The sequence below is a fragment of the Carassius gibelio genome, chromosome A1 (assembly GCF_023724105.1).
Source record: "Carassius gibelio isolate Cgi1373 ecotype wild population from Czech Republic chromosome A1, carGib1.2-hapl.c, whole genome shotgun sequence".
Taxonomy (NCBI): Eukaryota; Metazoa; Chordata; class Actinopteri; order Cypriniformes; family Cyprinidae; genus Carassius; species Carassius gibelio.
The window spans coordinates 36,445,204-36,467,162 of NC_068371.1; the positions used below are offsets into that span (position 1 = coordinate 36,445,204).

Below are 21,959 nucleotides of genomic sequence, written 5' to 3' on the forward strand. Positions count from 1 at the left end.
TAAAGTGACATAACTATGGAAAGTACAGCTGCTCTAAAGGGACCAAATATTAGCTCAATCTTATGGAAACATTTCCCAGGGTTTTTGACAAGGACTTGAATATTTTCTAAAAATGAGTAGACTGCATTTGTTGGAAGTGATAAAGAAGGAAAAGTTACTTTTTGAAAAAATACTTTTGACAAGTTACTCTTTTTTTTCTGAGAGTGTATGTCACAATGTCGTGTGTTTGCCTGGAACATAATTTAATTCTCAAGAGAATATGAAAGATGATATAATAGTAGCAACACACTTCCTGTTTATATAATTTCTTTTAGACTTGTAAAAAAAAAGAGTTGAAGCAGTTAGGTTCCACAGTCTCCGAGACACTGCGTACAGATACTTATCTTTGAAGTGTGTCACTTGAAGTGAGTTAAATCTGACAAAACCTCCGTTTGTAAAACGTTATAAAGTAAAAAGTAGATTTAGTATTCTATATTTAATGTTAAAAAACGTCAAACATATTATATGTGTTTATAGATGCTCTTAAACGCGTATACAGTATGTGTACAGTACGCCTGTACAGTAACGTCACGTTCATCCGAACTTGCGCGAGCTCTCTCGGGACCGGAGTCCGTCAGGCATCATGTCCAACAATAACGCGAGCAGCAGCAGTGTGGCTGGGGCGCAGAGAGCCGTCAAACAGCTCAGACTGGAGGCCAAAATACGACGAATTAACGTACGTATGTCGACTTCAACAGTAAACCTGTACGAGTGCTGGGTTTTAAGAGTTTATGAATGAGTTTAGCCGGGTTGAGTTACTGCTAGTGCTAACGCTAACCATTGTTGACAAAACAATCAAAACGCGTTTTAACTCGCGTGTAACGTTAGGTTAATAGTTTCAGTTTTTTAAGTCTCGGCTTTTCCGAGATGCGTTTAAAGTGTTTAATACTAGTTTTACACTGCCAGAAGCGTATTTTAGGCGTAAAGTTCAAACAACTGTTAGATGTTGTTCACCATGCTCATTAATAATGCAAATATATGCAAACAAAGAAGGACCCCTGTTGTACAGTGATGGGGTCAGATTTTATTTTAATATTGTGGAACATATTACTTTAAAGACAATGGAGAAACTTTGGTGTGTGTCCAAACTAAACTTTTTTTTATTTATTTATTTTTTTGCGTGCGTTGCTGACCCCGAACAAAAAGACAAACGGGACTCTAAAGACCCCTTAATATAAAAATGCTATTTTTTTTTCTTTTTCTTTCTTTTTTTTTTTTGATTTAGAATACTGTGCAATAAATTTCACTATTAATGCAATGTTTGGTAGTAGTGTTACCCAATATACCGGAACTATAGATTAATCATGCCACTGTTGTCTGAAAGAAACAGATTTACATTTGTTCAATGCTCAGAAGCAATCAGAACATAGAGAAAAGCTAATTTCAACCAATGTAGGGCAAGATACTACAAGTGAATAGGTTAAAAAAAAAAAAAAAACTTGTTGATTGATCACAGTACATTAAGACACAAATTGTGTATTAAATATGCTTCATAATTTCAGGTTCAGACTCCTTCTTTTCAACCCCTCTGTAAACACCTTCAAAATATATACAGGAATAAAACTCGGGAGTGTGCACTTAATGCATATTGTTATGTGGTCTTAATTGTAATCTCTGTAGGTTTCTCAAGCTGCTACAGACTTGAAGAACTTCTGCCTGCAAAACGCACATAAAGACCCGCTGCTGTTGGGCGTGCCGTCCAGCGACAACCCCTTCCGGCCGCCCAAGTCCTGCGGCCTCCTCTGAACAACTCCTGTCCGATCACACATAGGTTACCAACAAACTCCCGTCCTTCTAAAGCACCCTAGATGCATTTAGTAAACGCTTACACAGTCATAATCGTTTTCAAATTTATGAGGCCATCCAAGATGGATACGAGTGTTTCTTCAATGTAGCATTGCATCACTTGCTCACCAATGGATGCTCTGCAGTGAATGGGTGCCGTCAGAATGAGAGTACAAACAGCTGATAAAAACATCCCAATAATCCAGAAAAGTATTCTTGTGAAGTGAAAACCTGTGTGTTTGTATGAAACAAATCCATCATTGAGAGGTTTATTCCTTCAAACTGGTCCATAATCCATATTGTTTGGTGAAAAGAAATCTTGTCTGAGTCAGGAGAGAAATATGCACCGGTCAAGCACCGTATACAAGCAAAACCAGTTTTAAATAAACAAGTTTGTGGATTTTGCTGTGGCCTACTTTCCTCCAGATCTGTTCCTGGGAACAAACAAACTCACCTACATCTTGGATGACCTGTTTTCAGCAAATCTTCATTTTTGAATGATCTACTCCTTTAAATATATTAATATCTATGTGACATCTGTTATTTCAGAGCTGGTGAAGTGCTCAGATGATGGGGCTGCCTTCGAGTGTCTGTTTCTACTTTTACACCACTCCATAAAGACCTGAAATACTACAAACACTACTTAGCATAGCAAGAAATATTTCCCCTGTATTAATTTCCATCAAACTCATTTAATATCTGCACAGTTGCTGTCTATTTTTATTAACTTTATTAATGCTGAATTTACACCGTATAGTACAGTCAACTGTAAAAGCGATGACACCCCCATGTTTTCAAAGTAATTTTATGTACAAAACACTATTTTATTTGTAATGCATATTTTATAAAACAAAAAGATGAAGATTGTGCTAAGTTTTCCCTTGTTTATGTGGAAGGAATGGACAAATTAAACTATTAGAATATATTTCTACTGTATCTGACTTATGACCTGCAAGATTTGGTTTGAAGGTCATTTGTAAACACTGTTAGATGTCTTCCTTTATCTGAAGCCCATCTGAGGTCTGAACTAATGAGCTGATGAGTTGAGTCAGGTGTGTTTGATGAGGAAGACGTTCAATTTGTGCTCTGTTGAGGAAACCTTTATTACCTACTGAATTAACATGTTCAAATTAAACCTTTATTCCCGTTTCATTGACTTTTTGCTTAACTGACTTTTAAATAAAGTGTTCTTGATCATTTATCTGTTGTCTTTTGTTGAATGTCCTTTAAAATGCACGGTTGAAGTGTGTTTTATCTCTGATACGTCGGTGCTCACAGCTGCTGGCTAATAGACTGAAGCTCTTAATCACTGATGAGATGATTGAAGGAAACCTGCAGATATCAGATCAAATGGTTGATTAAATGAAACCGAAGTCATTTATGATCTCAGTTTGCTCCGTGACACTCTTTATTAACTTTTTAAGCTGCCTTGTGAGTGAATAGGTGCATACATTATTATTTATTTTTATTTTGCTCTGATAAGACGTATGTATTCATATGTTCAGGGAATGAACTGATGTAGAAATGATACATTTTGATAAGTTACTTGATGTTAATCGTTTATAAATTGTGCGAAAAAAATCTAATTTGCTTCTTTGCTGAAGAAACTGATCAGTAATTTTACTTCTGAAACATTAGTTTTATTTCCTATTTATTTCTATACACTGGAAAAGGGCATTTTGACTAAGACGCTAGTGTTTTGAGTTGCAGTGATTAATATTGTTTTGCTGCAGGATCTGGGCTTATGGCACACAAACATGTCGCAAGATGCCCAACATCCCACATGAGAGCTCAGGACTGTTCAGGTAACACACACACACAAACACACACACACACACACACACAGTCAGCATGTCAGACGGCTTATACACAGATTGAGTTTGTGTTTCTCTGCATCTCAGAGATGCTGAACTCTGTGATTCTGCCTCCGTGTCCTGAAGAAACCACACACAGCTTCTCACACAGGATCTTCAGAGACCCGACCAACTCATTACAGGTGCACAAAACACCCGAGCCTCGCTCAACATCACCGTTCACAAATCTTCTATTTTTTTTGCATCAAGTTGTGACCGTATTATTCTTCTCCGTTAAACATTTTCCTTTTATCCATCTATCATGCATTATGTATTTTTACTTCATTTTAGTACTTGTATCTTATATTATTTTTTTACTTATTTCGTATACATATATTTTGCAACTATTAATTGCATTATATATTTAGGACCCCAGCAAAAAAAAAAAAAGAGAATGAACCTCTCAAGAGGTGTTTATCCCAAATATATAGTTATAAAAAATATTCATTATTTTATTTTATTTATTATGTTGGTACTATCCACTCAAACACAAGAGGTTTATTCCAATATTATACCAATATAATTATTTAATTGTTCTATTATAAGAGAATGACTGACCATATCATCTTTAACAGGAGCAGCTTATAGAGAAGGACCTCCACATCTCCAGACTGCAAGATGCTCTGACCTCTGAAAGAGAAAAGGTTAATCTCTCACATGATGTGCAATTAATATTAATCTATCTTAGAGTTTCTTAGGTGCAAGGCAATAGATCCCAAGTAGGGGTAACTGCAGGCTGGAGTAGAGGGTGTTGTGGTGAAGGTAGGGGGTGTGGCTTAGGGGTTATCTGTTGTAGCACTCACCTCTCAGCACGCCTCCTTATGCCACGCCCATTACCACGCCCTGCAGCTACACCTGTGTCTGATCCGCTTGTCTGTGTGCAGTGTGCGCAGCTGCAGTGTTGCAGTAACCAGCAGGCAGCAGAGCTGAAGCGCAGAGAGCAGCACATCAACCGCATGAGAGACAAACTCTCACAGCTCACCGACAGACACAAACACCGCAGCATCTGTGAGACTCACTACTACACAAACCCTGTTTGTTTAACTTCTACTGGTTTTCACCTCTGAGCCCGATGCATTCGCTCACCCTAGGGGTTACATTACTATATAAAACCCAACTGAAACATGACTGAATGATATTCCCTGTCCATAGCCATTGAGATAATAAATGTGTTGCCGAAGCGGACCGGACGGAGAGAGCCTGGCTTCAAGACCGCAAGGGCTGATGGGAGGTACAACCAATGTCCTGAAACGTTAGAAATGTTTTATTGACAATACTGTGCGCTGATGAATCATGCATGTGTATAACCGTAAACAATTTGACTTAAGTTCTTTTAATGGCAAATTTCTAAAGAGTTGGTGCAAGTGCTTTGTCTCCTCAGGACAGAAGAAGCACTGCGTCTGCTGTTGGACCGAAGGGAAGCCGAGCTCAGAGAAGCCATGAAACTACGACACGGCCTCACTACTCTACTGCACATGCTCCGAAATAACATGGAGCAGGTGAGAACGAGAGAGAAACATGATTTCCTGTGTCAATAAACGGCTACATACTATTTTAAATGCTTTTAAGTATGAATTGTGACTCCCACTATAAAATTTAAGATGAAAGTATGCAAATCAGGGTGCTCATATAGTAAAATCTTTTTAATTAGACACTAAGAGACAGCTGCCATACAGAACTGGCAGATGAGAATGATGACAAAGTGCTGGTCCAATCAGAGCAGTGCCTCGGTGATCATGTGACCGGAGGTGTGGTCCAGGAGTGGATGCAGGTTCAGAAAAGACTCCAGGAGCTCATGTTAAGGAGTAAGAACTGTGTGATTTGAAACTGACAGGTTCGAGGAGGCTTTATAGACTTGATTCTGCGTGTGTGTTCAGGTCCTGTTGCTCACGGGACAGACCAGGAGAAGCTGCTGGCTCATCTTGAGGAGGAGCTAGAGCAGAGCAGACATCTGATTCGAGCGCAGCAGCAGTTACTGCAGGTCAGACACGAGAGCCGCGGTCCCGTCTGATCTTGTGTTAAGGTTTAGGAGAGTAGCTGAAGGTGATTTCTCTCAGGACAGTGTGTCTCCGCCCCTCCCCACTGTGCTGATGGACAGCTACTATCTGGAGGAGTGGGAGCGGCTACAGGACCACTGGGAGGAGTTTAACAGGCAGAGGCGGAGCTTCCAGCAAGAGAGGCATGCCTTCACTGAAGCTGCTATCCGATTGGGTCACGAGGTGAGAGGAGCTCGCACTGATTACATGTTTGTCATTATTGCATGTCTTCACATTTTTAATGAATGTAAAAACAAAAAAGCAATTTTTTTGCACAGTATAAAGAGTATGTCAGACCTACATTTCACTGCTTATGTCATAACTTGTACATGATATACATTTTGAATCTTGAATGAAGTCCGTTCACCTAACAGTGGCATCATGTGGAGAGAACCCCATTAAATGATCAACAATTCACTAATGCGGTTCTCAACCGGGGTCTGGGCCCTCTAGTGGGCCTCAGCTTATTTCCGTGGGGGCTTGATGCCTAAAAATTCTTTTAAAATAAGATCAAGCTTTAAAATTAGAAGACAAAAAAGTCTTTGAAAACCTTGGATGAACGAGGGAGTTTTAAAGGTGTGATTTCTATACCTGGAGTCATGGCAATTAGTAAAAGTCGAGGACATTTTTATAAAGAATATAAATCTAATTGTCAAGCTTTCATATTTTATCAGGTGTCAATTGCTATTTGTGAGTAAAAATGTTCATAGTCTCTGTAAACTTAGAGTGCAAAAATCACTCTAGAAATCACCCAGCTCTCTTTACGGTTCAAAGAAAGACATTTTGAAGATTCAAGAATCTTTTTGCTACAGCAACAGTTTATAGTGACCACCAGGGGGTTGTCAAGCATAAAAATCAAAGCATCTTAAAACTAATGAATCTTTTGAATGAGCTGCTTGATCATTACATTTTCCTTTTAATTTCCACAGAAAAATAAGTGCATGGGTTGCATAATAATAGGGTTTAATTTTAGGTGAATTATTCCTGTAACACTTGATGATCATAACTGTCCTCCAGTAATTAATCTCTGTGTGTGTGTTTCAGAGATGTGAGTTTGAGCGGCAGAAAGCCTCCCGTTTGAAGTCAGACTTCCTCAGTTTTTCTCCGGTCAAGAAAACCTTGCAGTGGAACAGGAGAGAAAGCACAGCGCTCAGCGACCTACGTATACACACACACACACACACACACAGAGCTCACACACAGATGTTTACATGTTTACAGCACTAACATCACACTGTAATGCAGCTGTTTGTGTGCAGGTGCAGCAGCACCGGAGCAGCTCTCTCTGTCCCCGTGTGTCACACCATCATCTGAGGGGTCAGAGGTCACGCCGGTGTCCCGTCAGAACATGGTCATGACCCCCAACACCCCTGAGCTGTACTCCGCTCTTAAACTGCCCTACTGCAGGTCTGATATCTGCCTCTGTCTCTCATGCACGGTTCATTCCAGAGCACAGGTGGATTTAAGAGTCCTGTTGTGTTTCAGGTCCGAGCGGATCCTTCAGTCACCTGATGAGCACAACGCAGACTGGCCCTTTCAGTTTACACCCTGAACCGCTTCATGAGCTGGAAATGATTTGTTTTTGTGTTTTTTTTTTTTTTGTGAAGAATTAATCAATTAAATAAAGGATGTCATGAATTATAGAATTACTTTGTATTGTTTCCACTTTCTAACACCTCAAAATCTCTCACAGATGCACACATCAGATCAATAATTGCATTGTTTTAAACAATACAGCTGAGACTTTGGCTAGCTGTCTCGATGTCTATTTTTAAAGTACTATTAAACACAAAGTCCACATAACATGCCTGCTCTTAGAGGCTTTGAACTCAACATGTTCTTTATATTACTGAAAATTATGTAATCTCAAACTGGAAGTGTGATTGGCTGATAATTAGGTTTACATGTGTTCAAGAAACCTGTTGTTTGATTTTTCTTTTGGTTACTGTCTTGATTTACTCCAGATTCAACTAAATTAAAAGTTCAAAAGTTAATGACACGCTAAATTTGCATACTGTAGATTGCTTGTTAAAATGTATTCAACTTTCCTCAAACACAGTTTTGTAAAATTTCTTATAACCAATTATGAATCACTTACATCAAATAGTTTAAAAACATTTGAAAAATATAAATAACGTAAAATTTTAAACTGACGGGAAGGATTCGCTTCACAAGAGAAAACAAATTATAACACGACCAACCGTCACACATTTTAAATAAATTATTTAAAGTCCTAATACACCGACACGCTGTGGATTGTGGGCCGTTCCCGCGTGCCGTAAAGCGCGAGCCTCCACCGTTGCTATGGGAAACCTGGCGAAAAGCAGGAAGTGCTGAATCTACACTGACAGCGGTGCGGATCTGTGTTTATCTCTGTATCAATGACACTCTGGTGCATAAACATAATCACAGGTAGCTTATCCGTCTTAACAGAACAGATATTCACCACGCAACCCTTCTTCGGAGGAACATATGATAGAGGTATCTCGTTCAAATTATTAGTAAACAAAGTCTGATGGAAGAATTAGCCTCCTTGCTAGCAGGCACTTTGACTGAATTAGTTGTTTACTTTATGATTTATATTATGAATTATCTGATATTTATTTTATGGCTTCGTTTGGCTTTGTTTCCAACAGTTTGGGTGCAAAATCAGCTAAATAAATGCTTTAGACTGACTTGTTTAATCCTGTAAACACTAGCAGGTTAAATACTGCTGAAACATTCCCTGGTGATCTCAGTCAGTGTTTATGGTAAAGGTGATGGAGGTCTGGGAGATATATATATATATATATATATATATATATATATATATATATATATATGCGTAGATTCTGATGCGTGGATTATACAAATACAGACGTCACGGTTCACGTCATGACGTCACTCGCGTTCTGGAGTGGTTGTATGTTGTGTTATTGACAGACTGATCCTGATGCAGTGGCTGTTATTAATGAATCACTCTCTCTTCAGGTTTGAGAGACCTTTGGAGAAAATGAGTCGAAGCCAGAACCCTGCGCAGAAGGGCCAGGGGACCGCCAGGGCCAGACAGGTACAACACAAGACTGTGCATGCTTATTTACGTATTTATTTATTTTACTTAATAATATTTGATGAAAATGACAGACTTGTGGTGACATGTAGGACTTGGTATTATTATTTAGTATACTTAAACTGCATTCACTTTTGTGTGCCACACATGTAGATGCAAAAACTTCAGCAGTTAATATAATATATAATATCATAATGTTCAAACAATCAATAAATCAGTTTTGAGTATTGTAAATTAAAACCAAAACCTAATTAAAAAAATGTGTTACTTGAAATAAAATAAACACTAACCAAAATATAATTAAAAAAACAACAACAACAAAAAAAGCTGCAAAGGCAGCTATGTTACTTTCAATTACTTCCACCTGAAGTACCTTCATAAAATAAGATCAACTAAAATATTTTAAAAACGTATTAAGTGAATGTAGATGCATAAAATGCTTTTGAATTTGCAAGTTCACGTTAAAATAATCAATAAATCAGTTGCTATCCACAGGGTAATTACAATCAACTAAAACTAACTATGTAAATAAAATAAAAGATACATTTTATTACTTGAAAAGAAAAATGCTTATTTCATTTTACAACATTTCTCTTTTTCATTAAGTTTAACTTGAGGTAATAAAATAACAAAATAAAAAACGAATAAAAATGACACACACAAAAATTACTTAAACTTTATAACAGAAATTTTAATGATATGAAAATGATAAAACTGATAAAAATTAAAATAGTATCTCAACGATACTAATAAAAATAACCCTGGCTCTCCATCCTCATGTTCAATCAGATGGGATTGCTGTTGGACTTGTCTCCTGACGATGGGCTGGATGACTCTGGAGGAAATGATGAGGAGCTGGAGGCGGAGCTTCTGGCATTGATGGGAGGAGGAGGGAGGGCTGGACCAGCGGCCAAGAAACCTGGAGGAAAAGGTGAAGAAGCAGCAAGCCGTGCTTAGCACCCAAACCTTGTCCCTTGGCATTTGTTCGTCATCTTTCTCTCTCTTTTGCGTCATGTAGCTCCAGTGCCCTTGGGGGACATTGAGCGCATTGCAGCCCATTGTATGAAAGACCTGGACGAGGACGGAGACGATGATGGTGATTTAGAGAACGATGCTGATCTCTTGGTAAGACACAAACCTTCTTGTCTTCCGTCCTCTACAGGTGGCATCAGGTATGATGTTTCTCGCAGGAAATGTTTTTGATTGAAGTCGTTTCATGTGTTTCAGGCTGAGCTGAATGAGGTACTGGAAGACGATGAGGAGCAAGTGATCAGGAAACCTCTTCCATCACCAGTGCCTCCTCAACGCTCAAATGCAGCGCCCGCATCCCAGAATGCACCTGCCAGCCTGGAGGTTCGCCTGCAAGAGCGCTTGGACATGTACCAGACGGTATTTATTACAATTATTCTAAATGAATAAGATTATTTAATGTACTTATAGTAAATAACACAAGTGTAACAATTGCTGTATTCATATTTACCTTTATTTTACATACTATTAGAAGTAAATTATTTGAGAATTTGTCAAATTGAAGAAAAAGAGCATGATTAAAAATAACTAAAATAAACAATTTATACTATATTTTATATAGTGTATGTTTATATTTTTTGTATATATGTAAGTTTAAGGTTATTTTTACTACATTTATGCTGCACTAGATAGCAATAATAAAATATACTAATGCATTGTCATAGAAGAAAGCCACAATATACTCTTCAGCTGGGTTTGCCAAAGTTTTTGAGGTTTTTGGAAATATTCACCAGATATTTAAAGACTTGTTTAAATGATATACATGTGTGTTTCCTAAATATGATGGCATATTTATGAAGTATTAAAGCTCTATTGTTAGACAGAGAGAATATGAAGTCCTATGCTTCTACATTCAGGTGCTGTCAAAATAAAAGTCCTTCTCACTCCTTTCATCAGTCAAACAGAAAAAAGACTGGAAGTTTGCAATGTCTCAGATAGTGATCAACTAATATATTACCAAAGGCAGTGTATCATATGCATCAAGTATCCGAGCCATTACAAACTCTCAGTCCCGGACATTTTTTCCTCATGTTTGAGGATTTCAGAGTGGTCGGTAATATGTTCTCTTTGTTTTTGGACTCTACAGTCTATGTTGGCATCAGTTAAAAAGGGGAAACCCATTGATGAAGATGAGATTCCTCCTCCTGTCCCCACCGGTGGAAAACCCTCCACTGCTCCACAGGCTGAGCCAATCAGAGAGCCAGAAAAGCCTGCTCCAGCAAACACACCACTGCAGACGGCCAACATCAAGCCAGCTCCCTCCAAACCTCAGCTGCTCCTGCCTCCGTCACAGAGAGTGACGGTGGTAACGCCCGATACACCAGCCATATCACCCCTCACACCCGGCCAGCCCAGCACACAGCACTCGGGTACACACACACACACACACACACACGCTCTCATTCAACTGTCTCTGTGAAGCTGTTGTCACACACATGTCTGCGTGTGTTTCAGAGCTCAAAGCGAGTATTTTAAGCAGACAGAGAGAGTATAAGCTGGCAGCCTTAAAGGCCAAGCAGAGCGGGAACACGGATCGAGCCAAACAACTCTACCAAGTGTCCAAGGTGAGGGAGTGTTGCCAGCGTCTGTTCCCCTCATGTTTCAGTTAAAACACTGTCATGTTTCATTCTACCAGAGTGACAATAAAGACCAGAGTTATTATAAATAAACTAGAACTTGGGAAAAAGCATTATATTACAGTACTATATATCCACACAAAAAACAGAACAGACTTGGCTGAAAAGCATTAAAACTCTTACTGACTGCGATCTTTTGAACAGAAGTGTAGGTCTGTTATTGTGGATTGTAGATGTATCTGCATACACAACACTAGATTACAGTTAACCACAACAAACTGGGAAAATGCCTCTCTTCTTCTCAGAGACTGGACTCTGTGGTGGAGCGTGTTGACCGAGGGGAGTTTGTGGACCTCAGCTCACTGCCGCCCCCTCCTGGTACTGCTTCACCTCACAGCTCTTCATTCACTTCAGATTCATTCTGGTCGGTCGGATTTTGATGAAAGTGTCTCTGTCTTTCAGGAGAGGTTGAAGAGGTGCGTTCTAACCCTCCTCAGCTGTCCTTTAAACCAGCCGTCCCTCCGGCTTCACCCACTGCTGCCCCAGACACAGGTGAGATTGTGTGTGTGTGTGTGTGTGTGTGTGTGTGTGTGTGTGTGAACCTGACATCCCACACACTGCTCGGACCCAGTCAGCATCAGTTATGCTGTAAATGAAAGCATACATGTGTGTTTTAGCTCTCTCTGCTCCCCGGAGCGTCGCCGAGGCCTTACAGCAGCGCATGGACAGATATAAAGAAGCTGCAGAGAGCGCCAAGAGCAAAGGAGACGAGCGCAAGGCACGCATGCACCAGCGCATAATCAAGGTAACACACGCGAACACTCACTTAAATAAATCAACAGGTGCCATTTCATTCATCTCGTGTGTGTGTGTGTGTGTGTGTGTGTGTGTGTGTGTATTCTGGACTTCAGCAATATCAAGACGCCATTAAAGCTCATAAAGCAGGACGGCCGGTGAATCTGGCAGAACTTCCTGTTCCACCAGGTAACACTTGATTACTTGTTTCCAGAGACAGCCAAGTTTCTGACAAATACAGTAAGACGTCTTTGAATGTCTCTCACCAGTTAAGAAATGTACCGTATAATGTGTTAATTAAAATCTAAAAATATCAAGAGGTGTTTGCAAACGTTAGAGTGTGGTGTGCTGATTATTTATTATAATTATTAAATATACACGGCTGTTCAGATGTTTGGGGTTGGTAAGGTATATACTTTTTAACTTGAATTTAGTTCTATGTGAAAATTTTATAAAAGAAAACTTCAAATGTATTTTTAATTTTAATTAAGCTTTTATACATTTAGATTAAATATTTATTCCTGTGATAAAAGCTGTATTTTCAGCATCATTCCTCCAGTCTTCAGTGTCACATGATCTTCAGAAATCACTCTGATGTGCCGATTCGCTGCTCAGGAAACACTTCTGAATTTTATCACTGTTGAAAACAGTTATGCTGCTCATATTTTTGTGGAGTGATGTGTTTTATATTTCAGGATTATTTGATGAATAGAAAGTTCAAAATGTATCTCTTAAAAAAAAATGCTTACTGACCCCATACTCTGAATTGTAGTGTACCTTTAAAATGATGGAATTAAATTAATTATAAGCAGTCAAAAATAATGTAGTTATGGAAGCTGTTTCTGCACAGATTAAAAATGTAATTAAACATTTTTTATCTTATAATTCATTTAATAAAACTTGTTTTCTTGCAGTTCTGAAAAATAGTCATAATTACTTGAGTTTGCTTCTCAATTAATTTTTTTTTATTATTATTATTATTATTTTTTTTTCTTACCATTCTGAAATTTGAAGGATTTCCATGTCAAGCTTCCAGAGTAGAGTTTTACAGTTTGAGCACTTCATTTCTCGTCATTGTTAATGTGTGTGTGTGTGTGTGTGTGTGTCAGGTTGTCCTCCGCTGCAGGGCACTGAAGGCGGTCAGCAGAACTTCATGGGCGTTCTGGAGACAGCCATGAAACTGGCCAATCAGGACGCAGATGCCGACGCAGATGAAGACGAGGGTCCACAGAAGGTAGAGTCAGAGTTCAGCGAAACCTCTGGAAACTGTGCTTCAGTCTGGTTTTTCATCTCTCTGTGTCTGTGTAGCCATCGGCTCAGCCTGCCGTTCAGAAATCCAGAGCTCCCGCTCCTCCGAAAGCCTCGTCCACCGCAGGGACACCCACCGGCTCCACAAACACCACCAAACCAGGAGGGAAAGGTAGATGTGTGTTTCTATATCAGCAGTGACGTGTCTGCTCTGTTGTGTGACGTGTGTGTTGTTCTGTAGCCCAGCAGCAGCTGGATTTCCTGACCCTACGCAGGCAGCAGTTCGTGAAGGCCGCGCTGCGCTCTAAAGAGATGAAGGACATGCAGGGAGCCGCTCAGCACCTGAGGAACGCTAAAGGCCTCGAGCCCATGATCACTGCCGCCAAGGCCGGACTTCCTGTGGACATCAGCAAGGTGTGTGAACCACTGACACACACAAACATCACCAGAACTGGTTTAAGAGGGCTGAAACCTCCTGGGGACTTTGTGTTTACGAGTTATGAAGTCAAATTTATGAAATCAGATGCTTTGATCAGAGCAAGATGCTGAAGTACCTTCAAGATTTTCAACTCTACTTCTACAAAATGATGTATAAATGATGCACATTAATTTCTGGAAGTGTTGTAAGTTGCTTGTCTGGTGTCCAGGTGCCGGCCGCTCCGGTGCGCGAGGACGACTACACACTGTCTCATTCACGCTCGTCCGCTCTCTCTCAGCGCTCATCTGAGCAGTGCGCTCAACTCATGGCGCATCTCAAACAACAGCACGAGGTCTTTACACACACCACCAGCTAAACTCCAGAGATCGGATCCGTCTAAAGAGAAGTGCATGCTTTATTTCCAGTCGAAATGACTTTCTAACTCTTGTTTCCAGAAATGCCTGGCGTACTCGCAGCAGTACACTCATCTGGGGAACATAGCTGAAACTGCCAGGTGTGTGCGCTTTCATTTATCTTGATTTATAGTTTTTTTTTTAATTGATGCAAGGTTAGCAGACTTTTCAGGTGTGTGTTCAAGGATGCTTTAAATTGATCAAAAGTGACAGTAAATACATTTAGACTCTTACAGAAGATTTCTGTTATGAATAATAAACTTGTTTGTGTGTCGATTAGATTTAGCTACATGCCTCCACATGTTTAGTAAAACCTAAAATGAAGATTGGAGCAGCAAATATGAGAGAAACGGGTTAATAAACATAGCAAATAAAAAAAGGGTTTGGTTTAAGGATTACTGCTGAGTAAAGGTTATTAGTTCTGTATAAAACTATTACAAGTATATAAAAAAAAAATGTGTGTGTGTGTGTAGGTTTGAGAAGCTGGCTGAGGAATGCATGAGTAATATTGAAGTGCTGAAGAAAGCTCACGCTGAAGGAAGTTCAGTTCCTAAATTCCACACAGAGGAGCGCACCTTCAACTCTGTCAAGTGAGAACACACACACACACACACACACACTCACACGTGGCTGTCAGTGAGGGGTCCTATACAGACTCTCTAAAAGTCTTCATCTGTGTGTTTAGGATCTTTCCTAACCTGACGTCCAGTGACATGATGCTGACCATCGTGAAAGGAATCAACCTGCCCGCTCCTCCAGGTGTGTGTGTGTGTGTGTGTGTCAGAAGGCTGTAAAAAGACTGATTTGTCTCTGAAATACACTACAGTTTAAATGTTTTTGGGATGTTTTTATTCATTTCTTTCATAAAATGTTCACTAACCCCAGCCTTTCAGCAGTAATGTCTATATATGAATAAAACAAATCATGAAATTCTGTGACAAAATGACTGCAAATGTTATTTTCTTTGTTATCTCCAGGAGTCTCAGCCAACGATCTGGTTACGAGTGTGCACTTTGAGTTCCCGTTCCCCAGCGCGGTACGCAACACTTTCACTCTCCTCTATACACACACACACACACACACACACACACATGCTATCAGCATCTAACAGTGTGTGTTTGTTTCTTAGGAAGAAGCTCAGAGAGACAAAACCAGCACTGTGAGAAACTCCAGCTGCCCAGGTGCGCCCACACACACACACACACACACACACACACACACACACACACACAGATGCAGGATCTGTTTTAGACAGCTGGTGGCAGCATTAGCTGACAGTCTCGGTGTGTTTCAGAGTTTAAGGAGGAGTTCAAGCTGAACATCAAGAGAGATCACCGAGGCTTTAAGAGAGTGGTTCAGGCCAAAGGCATCAAGTTTGAGGTCGTACACAAAGGGTGAGAGTCCTGTTGATCAACACTAACAGTGAATCTGACAATAACACACCCAGATCACGTTACACCTCGTATGAATAGTCATATTTTGCAAAAGGAAAATTAAGGTTATTTTTTGGATTATTAAGGGTTTTTATATAAACGTATTTCCTCCACAGAATAAAACTTTACTCTTTATCTCGAAGTTCAGTATTGTTTTTTCCAGAATTGTCAGTTTATATCTCACAATTTAGAATTTTAAAATAACATTTCAGAGTCATGATCATTTTTTCTGATTTTTTTCCCCCCACTATGGAGTAAAACAATACAAAAATTGCATGATCAATTTTGATCAATTAATTGCAACTTTTTTTGGGCAGAAAGTAAAAATACATAATTTTTGCATAGTGACAATTAAAATTCTCATTACTGTTATGTATCTGCATTTTTTATGTTTTTTGGCAAATTCTCATCATTTTTATTGATGATTCTCATTTTTTTCATGTTCAATTATTTTAAAGGAATTTAAAACAAATCAGCTTAAATGTTTTACTACAATTTAAATAATTAATAATATTTATTTTAATTTTAATTGTTTAATTGTCATGAAATTTATGGTCCTAAAAATAAATCCTAGTTTTTTTTAGGCAAAATAGTTTTTCACTTATGCTGGGTTAAATGTGGTGTCACTCTCATTAGCAATGACTCTTAATTATTTGATGTGCGTGTGTGTGCGCGTGCGTGTGCGTGTGTGTGTGCAGCGGTCTCTTCAAGACAGATAAAGTGGTGGGGAGTGCTCAGCTGAAGCTGGAAGCTCTGGAGAACCAGTGTGAGATCCGAGAGATTATAGACGTGAGTGATTCACACACGCTCACTTCTCACATGCTCACGAGCGCCGGTGTCCCATGAGTCTGTACTGCTGCTGCTGCAGGTGTTGGACGGACGGAAGGCCACGGGAGGGAAGCTGGAGGTGCTTGTGAAGATCCGTGAGCCGCTGTCTGGAGTTCAGCTGCAGCCGGTGACGGAGAAATGGCTCATCATCGACCCGCTCACACCTGAGAAAGACCAGAAAGAGAGAAGCAGGGAAAAGGAACGGGTATGAGATGACACTTATTGCTATTTATGTCACACAGAGACAGCTGGACAGAAGCTGCATGAAACTTTTTCTTTTCTAGCAGGCTTCTTCTCCGAGATCCAAACCAAGAAAGGATCACGACAAGAACTCTAAACCGAGGTAACAGTACAGCTTGATGACACGGCTCTGATTCGATGTTGCTCTGTGAGTGTGTTTAACCCGTGTCTCTGGGTGGTTTCAGCTCGTCTCCTCCGCAGTATAAGATGCACAGCTTCAGTCTGCTTCACCACGATAAAGAGAGACTGGACTGGAAGGTGTGTGCTGGAGTCAGTAGTGATAGGATCGAGCTGTGGACCAGATACAGAGTGAATCGAGAGTCATTATGTGCTTCTCTGTAGATCAACGATTGTAAGAAGAACAGACGAGACGCGTCAGAGCTGATCAAGCAGCACACGGACGTCTGTCAGCGACTGCAGTGGCAGAAATCATATCTGGAGAGACATCCAGCAGCACTCACAGGTACCACATCACATTAGAAAACTTCTCATTAAGATGCAAATTGGGTCTTTTTTCTTAAAAGTTAATGCTATAATTCTGCAAGGATGCATTAAAGTGACTTGATTGATGAATGTTATCAAAGATTTCTGTTTCTAGTCAACGCTGAACTTTCTATCAATCAAAGTTTCCACAAAAATATTCGTCAGCACAGCTGTTTTTAACTTGGATAATAATCAGACATGTTTCTTGAGCAGCAAATATCAGAATGATTTCTGAAGATCATGTGACACTGAAGACTTTGCTTTGATCACAGAAATAAAAAGATTGAAATATATCACAATATTATTTTACTCTATTAAGTAAATGCAAACCTGGTGAACAGAAGAGACCTCTTTCAGCATTAAAAAATCCCAAACTTTAGAGCAGTAGTTTATATCATTAGATAAAAAGAGGAAAAACACCCCAAAACCTAATCCTAAAACACCTATTTTACTTCAAAAATTACCTGTATTACAGTGTATGATGTAGCTGTCCATCTGTGTAAACAATGTGCAAAGTAATTAAACCAAAAAGTACACGATTTATAAAGTTATTGGCTTCTAAAGTAAGGAGTCGACTCTGAATCGCTAAAACGAGTCGTTAAAGATTTCAAATCTTTTGCCCATCTCTATGTACGTCACTAGGAGCATTTGCATAATAATCTCCGCCTCCCCCCCCCCCCCCCCCACACACACACACACAGACGCTCTGTTTGGTGTGAGAGCATCATGTCGAGGAGACAGTGTGTTTTTAATTGTAAAGGCAAGTTTGTTTTATTTTCACTGCCAAAGAATGAAGATCAGAAGAACCAATGGCTAAAATTCATTTTTACTACAATACCAGATCAGTACAACAAATCCCTTTTGTTGTGTTCACAACATTTCACTGATGACTGCTTTTCTAATCTCGGTGAGTACAGCGGGATTTTCAAAGCGTTTGGCCATAAAAGAGGGTTCATTACCAACTTTATTTAGACCAACGAGCATCTCCGAATCACAAAGCGAAGTATGATTATGAAGTTATGTGTTTGTTTTCTCCCGAGCGTCTTATCAGTATGTGTGCTGTCTGCAGCCTTTGTTTGTACTGATCGTCATGTACAAACACGTCATTAAAATGAAGTGTAACTCCGTGAATACTCAACGAAGAGACATGAGAGAGATATCTATAGAAAGCTTGACATGTCTACTTTAAAACTAAACAAGTGCTGCCGAAAACAGATATTCTGTGATAAAGTAATCCATATGAAAACAACGCGATGCCTGTTTTTCATGTCTCCCTTCATTATATCTAATGTGACCACGCCCCCGCGCTGAGCGCGCTATTCAGATTCAAACTGAAGCGCGGCTTGATTACACCCACACAGAAGAAAAAGCAGCGAGACTGTTCAAGTTTTTTATTTTACTGTTTGCTTCGCGATGAGAAGAATAAGACATAATTCACCCCAAACAGATGCTAACGCATAGTTTAACGTGGAGGTGTGTGCGGAACAACCAATCAAACCTGACTATGTTAGTTGACCAATCAGAACACAGTATGCTACCGAAAGGTGGGGTTTAAGGAAACTGAATCTTTTGAACAGCTTCGCGCGAACCGTTTGGGGATCTCTGAGAATTGAGGTAATTTTAAAATGATATTTTGACAAAATGACAATGTTTTTTAACCTTGGATGGATTTAAACCTATTGTACAGGACTTATAAACAGTGATAGGAAGCTTAGAATTTTCATCTTACTGGCTCTTTAATGTTTTCTATGTTATGAATACGGACATACAATGCTGCATGTGGACTGATGGGAATAAAGATTGATGATTCATATGAGTCTGTGAATCATTTTTTAAACGGTTAATTTAAACGAATCTTCTAAATAAATGATTCAGCACAATGAACTGATCTTCGCAGCGATGCATATGAGAGACGTTCAGCAGCTAAACAGATAATCAATAATGTCCTGGATCTCTGTCTGTCTCAGAATATGAAAATGTGCTGCAGAGGTTTGTCAACGGGCTCTCGGATTCAATCAAAATGTTTTCCAGCCAAGGCAACAGGGTGAGTAGACCACACACACACACACACACACGCACACACACAGTCAGACTTGAGCTGTTCTGTGTAATCTCATTAATAAGCTGCGAGGTGTGCATTTCATTCTCATGTCACTCAGAAGTACTTGCTATTGTTGAAGTAAATTGGGTTGCGAATGTCACTTGATGTTGACTTGAAACACTCATGGATGTGCAGATGTTTCATCAAAACTATGTGATGTGCCTTAAAACACAGCAGAAGCTGGAAGTCGCTTTTGTGAAGTCATTTCAACAATATGGAAACAATAGTTTAGATTAAAGCTGTTCTGTTTCTCAGGATGCAGCAAAAGACGCACTGGGCCGTCTGAGGATGGTGGAGAACGAGGTGAGTCTGAATATGAAAGCCCTCAGTGTCTGTGGTTCAGTCACATCTTCATCTGAACTCACTGTTGTCTCTCTCTCTCACAGCTGGAGTCAGTCAGGAAAAAGCGTGCTGTCAGACAGTGAAGGAGTGCGCTGAGGGACGCGACTGTCTGTCTGCTGGAAAACATCTGAAATCATGAGAATAAGAGCAGATCGTGACCGATTTTACACTACAGCGTTTACAATGCTGCACTTCATCCAAACACTCCTCATGTTTCTCTTCTGTAAGGACAGACGTCTGCATGTTTCGAGGGAGATCAAACTCAAAGATAAACCTCAAATAAACACTAAAGGGGGTTGTCTCATAAAAACAAGAGATTAGAAATTATATTTAAACACGTTATTTTAGGACCATTAAGATTTTTTTTGTTGTTGTTTTTTAATTTGACAATTAAGCCCATTTAAACTGTAATGTTAAACAAAAATTATATATTATTGAAATGTAAAATATGTATACAGTATAGTCATTGTTACAGTACTACATTTATTTATTTTTTCATTTAAATTTAAAATAAATTGAAAAATATTTATTAAAAAAATTCTTCAAATTTAAAATAGGATTACAGGAATGAGAACATATATATTCTGGAAAACATTTTGACTGTATAAAATGCATAATTATAGTAATGAGAATTATGGAGGAAAATTGTGCTTAATTATCAATGCAAATGGTCCTTATAATTAATTATAATATATATTAGTATATAAATTATATATATGTTAAGAATAAGATGATTTTATATCTAATAATACATATATATACTTAAAATCGATAACAATTATTATATAAAAAATAAAATACTTATGGAGAACAAAATTAGAGACATTCCCACAGTTTCATGCATGTAACTAGCACTACAAAAATGTATGTGTCTTTTCATTTTAACCCAGGGATTTTTTTCTTTCCCTCCTGTCTGGCATCATCGTTCAGCCTAACCTCTCCTTCATGTCTAAGTGTTGTTAATCTGCAGTCTTTATTGTAATCTCTGTCCTCCAGCATTCCCAGATTAGGATAATGTCGCTGCACAACAGTGATATGGGAATAATCTCAGTTCAGAGTGTGTGTTAGATGAAGGAGAGGCGGATAATATCCCATAATCGTGGATTATCCGCACCCCGGTGCTCCAGCGGAGCGAGCGTGAGACCCGGTCGTGGGAGGAGCTCGCCCGGGGCTCATTGTCCATGTGTGCCTCTGTGTGTTTGGGTCTGTTTGGTTTGATAAGATCGTGTGAGAGGTTGTGTGTGATAACATCAGTACGTTTGTGACTGGAGAAGTTTTTGTGTGAGACGTGTGTTCATTCAGATGCTGAGCTCAGCATGTTTTTAGGGAAGCTGTCGCCTCTGTTTTTTTCACTTGTCTGTTTCGGAGTCGAAGGACATCCTCTTTAACCCCAGACTGACACCCTCTGAACCTGCCTGCTGTTTGTAGAGCAGATCCACATGTCTGGATCTCAGTGTGTGTGTCTGATACAGTCAGTCATTATATCAACTCGTCTTTTAGGATGCTGTCTGAACCCTAACTCTAATGAAGCTGATCTGTAGATGCTAGAGTCTGCACATACTGAAGCCATCTCTGCTAATGTATTAATGTATAGACTGATGTTCTGATGATGGCTCTATTTTTTAAAAGCTGCATTAATTTTTTAATGTGTCTATGGTGAAGGATATGTCTGACGTAATGATTAAAAAGGAAAGCTGACCTGAAAATTGAGATTCTGTCATCATTTACTCATACTTGGGTTGTTTTAAAGCCATTCAGTTCAATATCTCCTCTAATAAGATGTTTTGCAGAATGTCCTGGCTGCTCTAAACGATGAGTGCTAATGGACTGTCATGCTCGGGAAATGACAAAAATCACCTTTAAGGTAGGTTAGAAATCTGTATAAATTAGTTATTAAATGTTATTATCATAGTCATCCTTGAGTGTTTCTCAACGAGGGGTCCTTGACATATTGCAGGGGGGCTGTTTAAAGTATGAGAAGTTTTGACTCCACAGTCCCATGAAAGAAAAACCCAGTATAGCTGGTGATAAGTCAGAATTATAATTGATTGCATTTTGTCCTCAAAAAATCACAAAGGATAAATAAATGAGTCCGTTTTGTTCTGGGGGTCCTGAATTGGACTGGGAGCTGGTACTCCAAAAAGTTGAGATTCACTGCATGTTTGGGTATGTTTTGGGGAATGTTTTTTTTTCTCTGTGTGAAGGTTTACACACGCCACGATTTAATAAAATCTCAAATTCTGAACAATAGTACCCGCGTGAGCGTTTTTATGTTTTTTCCCCCAAACAT

At 39.3% G+C, this 21,959-nt stretch overlaps 3 protein-coding genes across 10 annotated transcripts; all 3 read left to right on the top strand.

Moving 5' to 3' along the window:
- Positions 1 to 546: 546 nt before the first annotated feature.
- LOC128019433 (guanine nucleotide-binding protein G(I)/G(S)/G(O) subunit gamma-5) lies at positions 547 to 3,023 on the top strand. 2 transcript variants are annotated; one of them, XM_052605430.1, is made up of 3 exons: positions 547 to 715; positions 1,660 to 1,810; positions 2,374 to 3,023. In XM_052605430.1, the coding sequence occupies exons 1-2, from the start codon at positions 623 to 625 to the stop codon at positions 1,783 to 1,785; spliced, it is 219 nt and encodes a 72-aa protein (XP_052461390.1). In that variant the 5' UTR covers positions 547 to 622; the 3' UTR covers positions 1,786 to 1,810; positions 2,374 to 3,023. The 2 variants fall into 2 exon arrangements, with proteins under 2 accessions (XP_052461390.1, XP_052461383.1); XM_052605423.1 differs by having other exon boundaries at positions 1,660 to 3,023.
- A 136-nt stretch (positions 3,024 to 3,159) lies between these two features.
- si:ch211-286b5.4 (afadin- and alpha-actinin-binding protein B) lies at positions 3,160 to 7,359 on the top strand. Of its 4 annotated transcripts, none has more exons than XM_052605350.1 (13): positions 3,160 to 3,267; positions 3,558 to 3,629; positions 3,726 to 3,820; positions 4,253 to 4,321; positions 4,562 to 4,685; positions 4,830 to 4,908; positions 5,059 to 5,176; positions 5,329 to 5,482; positions 5,555 to 5,658; positions 5,735 to 5,896; positions 6,758 to 6,875; positions 6,973 to 7,120; positions 7,199 to 7,359. In XM_052605350.1, the coding sequence occupies exons 2-13, from the start codon at positions 3,569 to 3,571 to the stop codon at positions 7,263 to 7,265; spliced, it is 1,299 nt and encodes a 432-aa protein (XP_052461310.1). In that variant the 5' UTR covers positions 3,160 to 3,267; positions 3,558 to 3,568; the 3' UTR covers positions 7,266 to 7,359. The 4 variants fall into 4 exon arrangements, with proteins under 4 accessions (XP_052461310.1, XP_052461305.1, XP_052461300.1 ...); XM_052605345.1 differs by having other exon boundaries at positions 3,177 to 3,267; positions 4,271 to 4,321; XM_052605340.1 differs by having other exon boundaries at positions 3,177 to 3,255.
- Positions 7,360 to 7,981: 622 nt separating this feature from the next.
- On the top strand, positions 7,982 to 21,375 carry LOC128019458 (coiled-coil and C2 domain-containing protein 1A). 4 transcript variants are annotated; one of them, XM_052605467.1, is made up of 29 exons: positions 7,982 to 8,066; positions 8,684 to 8,762; positions 9,552 to 9,693; positions 9,781 to 9,887; positions 9,990 to 10,151; positions 10,879 to 11,161; positions 11,247 to 11,356; positions 11,674 to 11,746; positions 11,831 to 11,920; positions 12,046 to 12,173; positions 12,280 to 12,352; positions 13,273 to 13,397; positions 13,472 to 13,583; positions 13,653 to 13,825; positions 14,059 to 14,181; positions 14,285 to 14,343; positions 14,716 to 14,832; positions 14,928 to 15,001; positions 15,220 to 15,278; positions 15,372 to 15,423; positions 15,537 to 15,636; positions 16,374 to 16,464; positions 16,544 to 16,708; positions 16,788 to 16,846; positions 16,929 to 17,001; positions 17,086 to 17,206; positions 19,194 to 19,270; positions 19,583 to 19,630; positions 19,714 to 21,375. In XM_052605467.1, the coding sequence occupies exons 2-29, from the start codon at positions 8,706 to 8,708 to the stop codon at positions 19,750 to 19,752; spliced, it is 2,892 nt and encodes a 963-aa protein (XP_052461427.1). In that variant the 5' UTR covers positions 7,982 to 8,066; positions 8,684 to 8,705; the 3' UTR covers positions 19,753 to 21,375. The 4 variants fall into 4 exon arrangements, with proteins under 4 accessions (XP_052461427.1, XP_052461419.1, XP_052461413.1 ...); XM_052605459.1 differs by having other exon boundaries at positions 7,999 to 8,125; XM_052605453.1 differs by having other exon boundaries at positions 8,019 to 8,194.
- Positions 21,376 to 21,959: the final 584 nt, after the last annotated feature.

Coding starts and splice junctions, on each gene's coding strand:
- LOC128019458 (XM_052605467.1), top strand. CDS start 8,706: ATGAGTCGAAGCCAGAACCCTGCGCAGAAGGGCCAGGGGACCGCCAGG. Junction 13,584..13,652: donor CACCAAACCAGGAGGGAAAG/GTAGATGTGTGT, acceptor GTTGTTCTGTAG/CCCAGCAGCAGCTGGATTTC. Junction 14,182..14,284: donor ATCTCAAACAACAGCACGAG/GTCTTTACACAC, acceptor TCTTGTTTCCAG/AAATGCCTGGCGTACTCGCA.
- LOC128019433 (XM_052605423.1), top strand. CDS start 623: ATGTCCAACAATAACGCGAGCAGCAGCAGTGTGGCTGGGGCGCAGAGA. Junction 716..1,659: donor CCAAAATACGACGAATTAAC/GTACGTATGTCG, acceptor TAATCTCTGTAG/GTTTCTCAAGCTGCTACAGA.
- si:ch211-286b5.4 (XM_052605350.1), top strand. CDS start 3,569: ATGGCACACAAACATGTCGCAAGATGCCCAACATCCCACATGAGAGCT. Junction 5,659..5,734: donor CGCAGCAGCAGTTACTGCAG/GTCAGACACGAG, acceptor GATTTCTCTCAG/GACAGTGTGTCTCCGCCCCT. Junction 6,876..6,972: donor CACAGCGCTCAGCGACCTAC/GTATACACACAC, acceptor GTTTGTGTGCAG/GTGCAGCAGCACCGGAGCAG.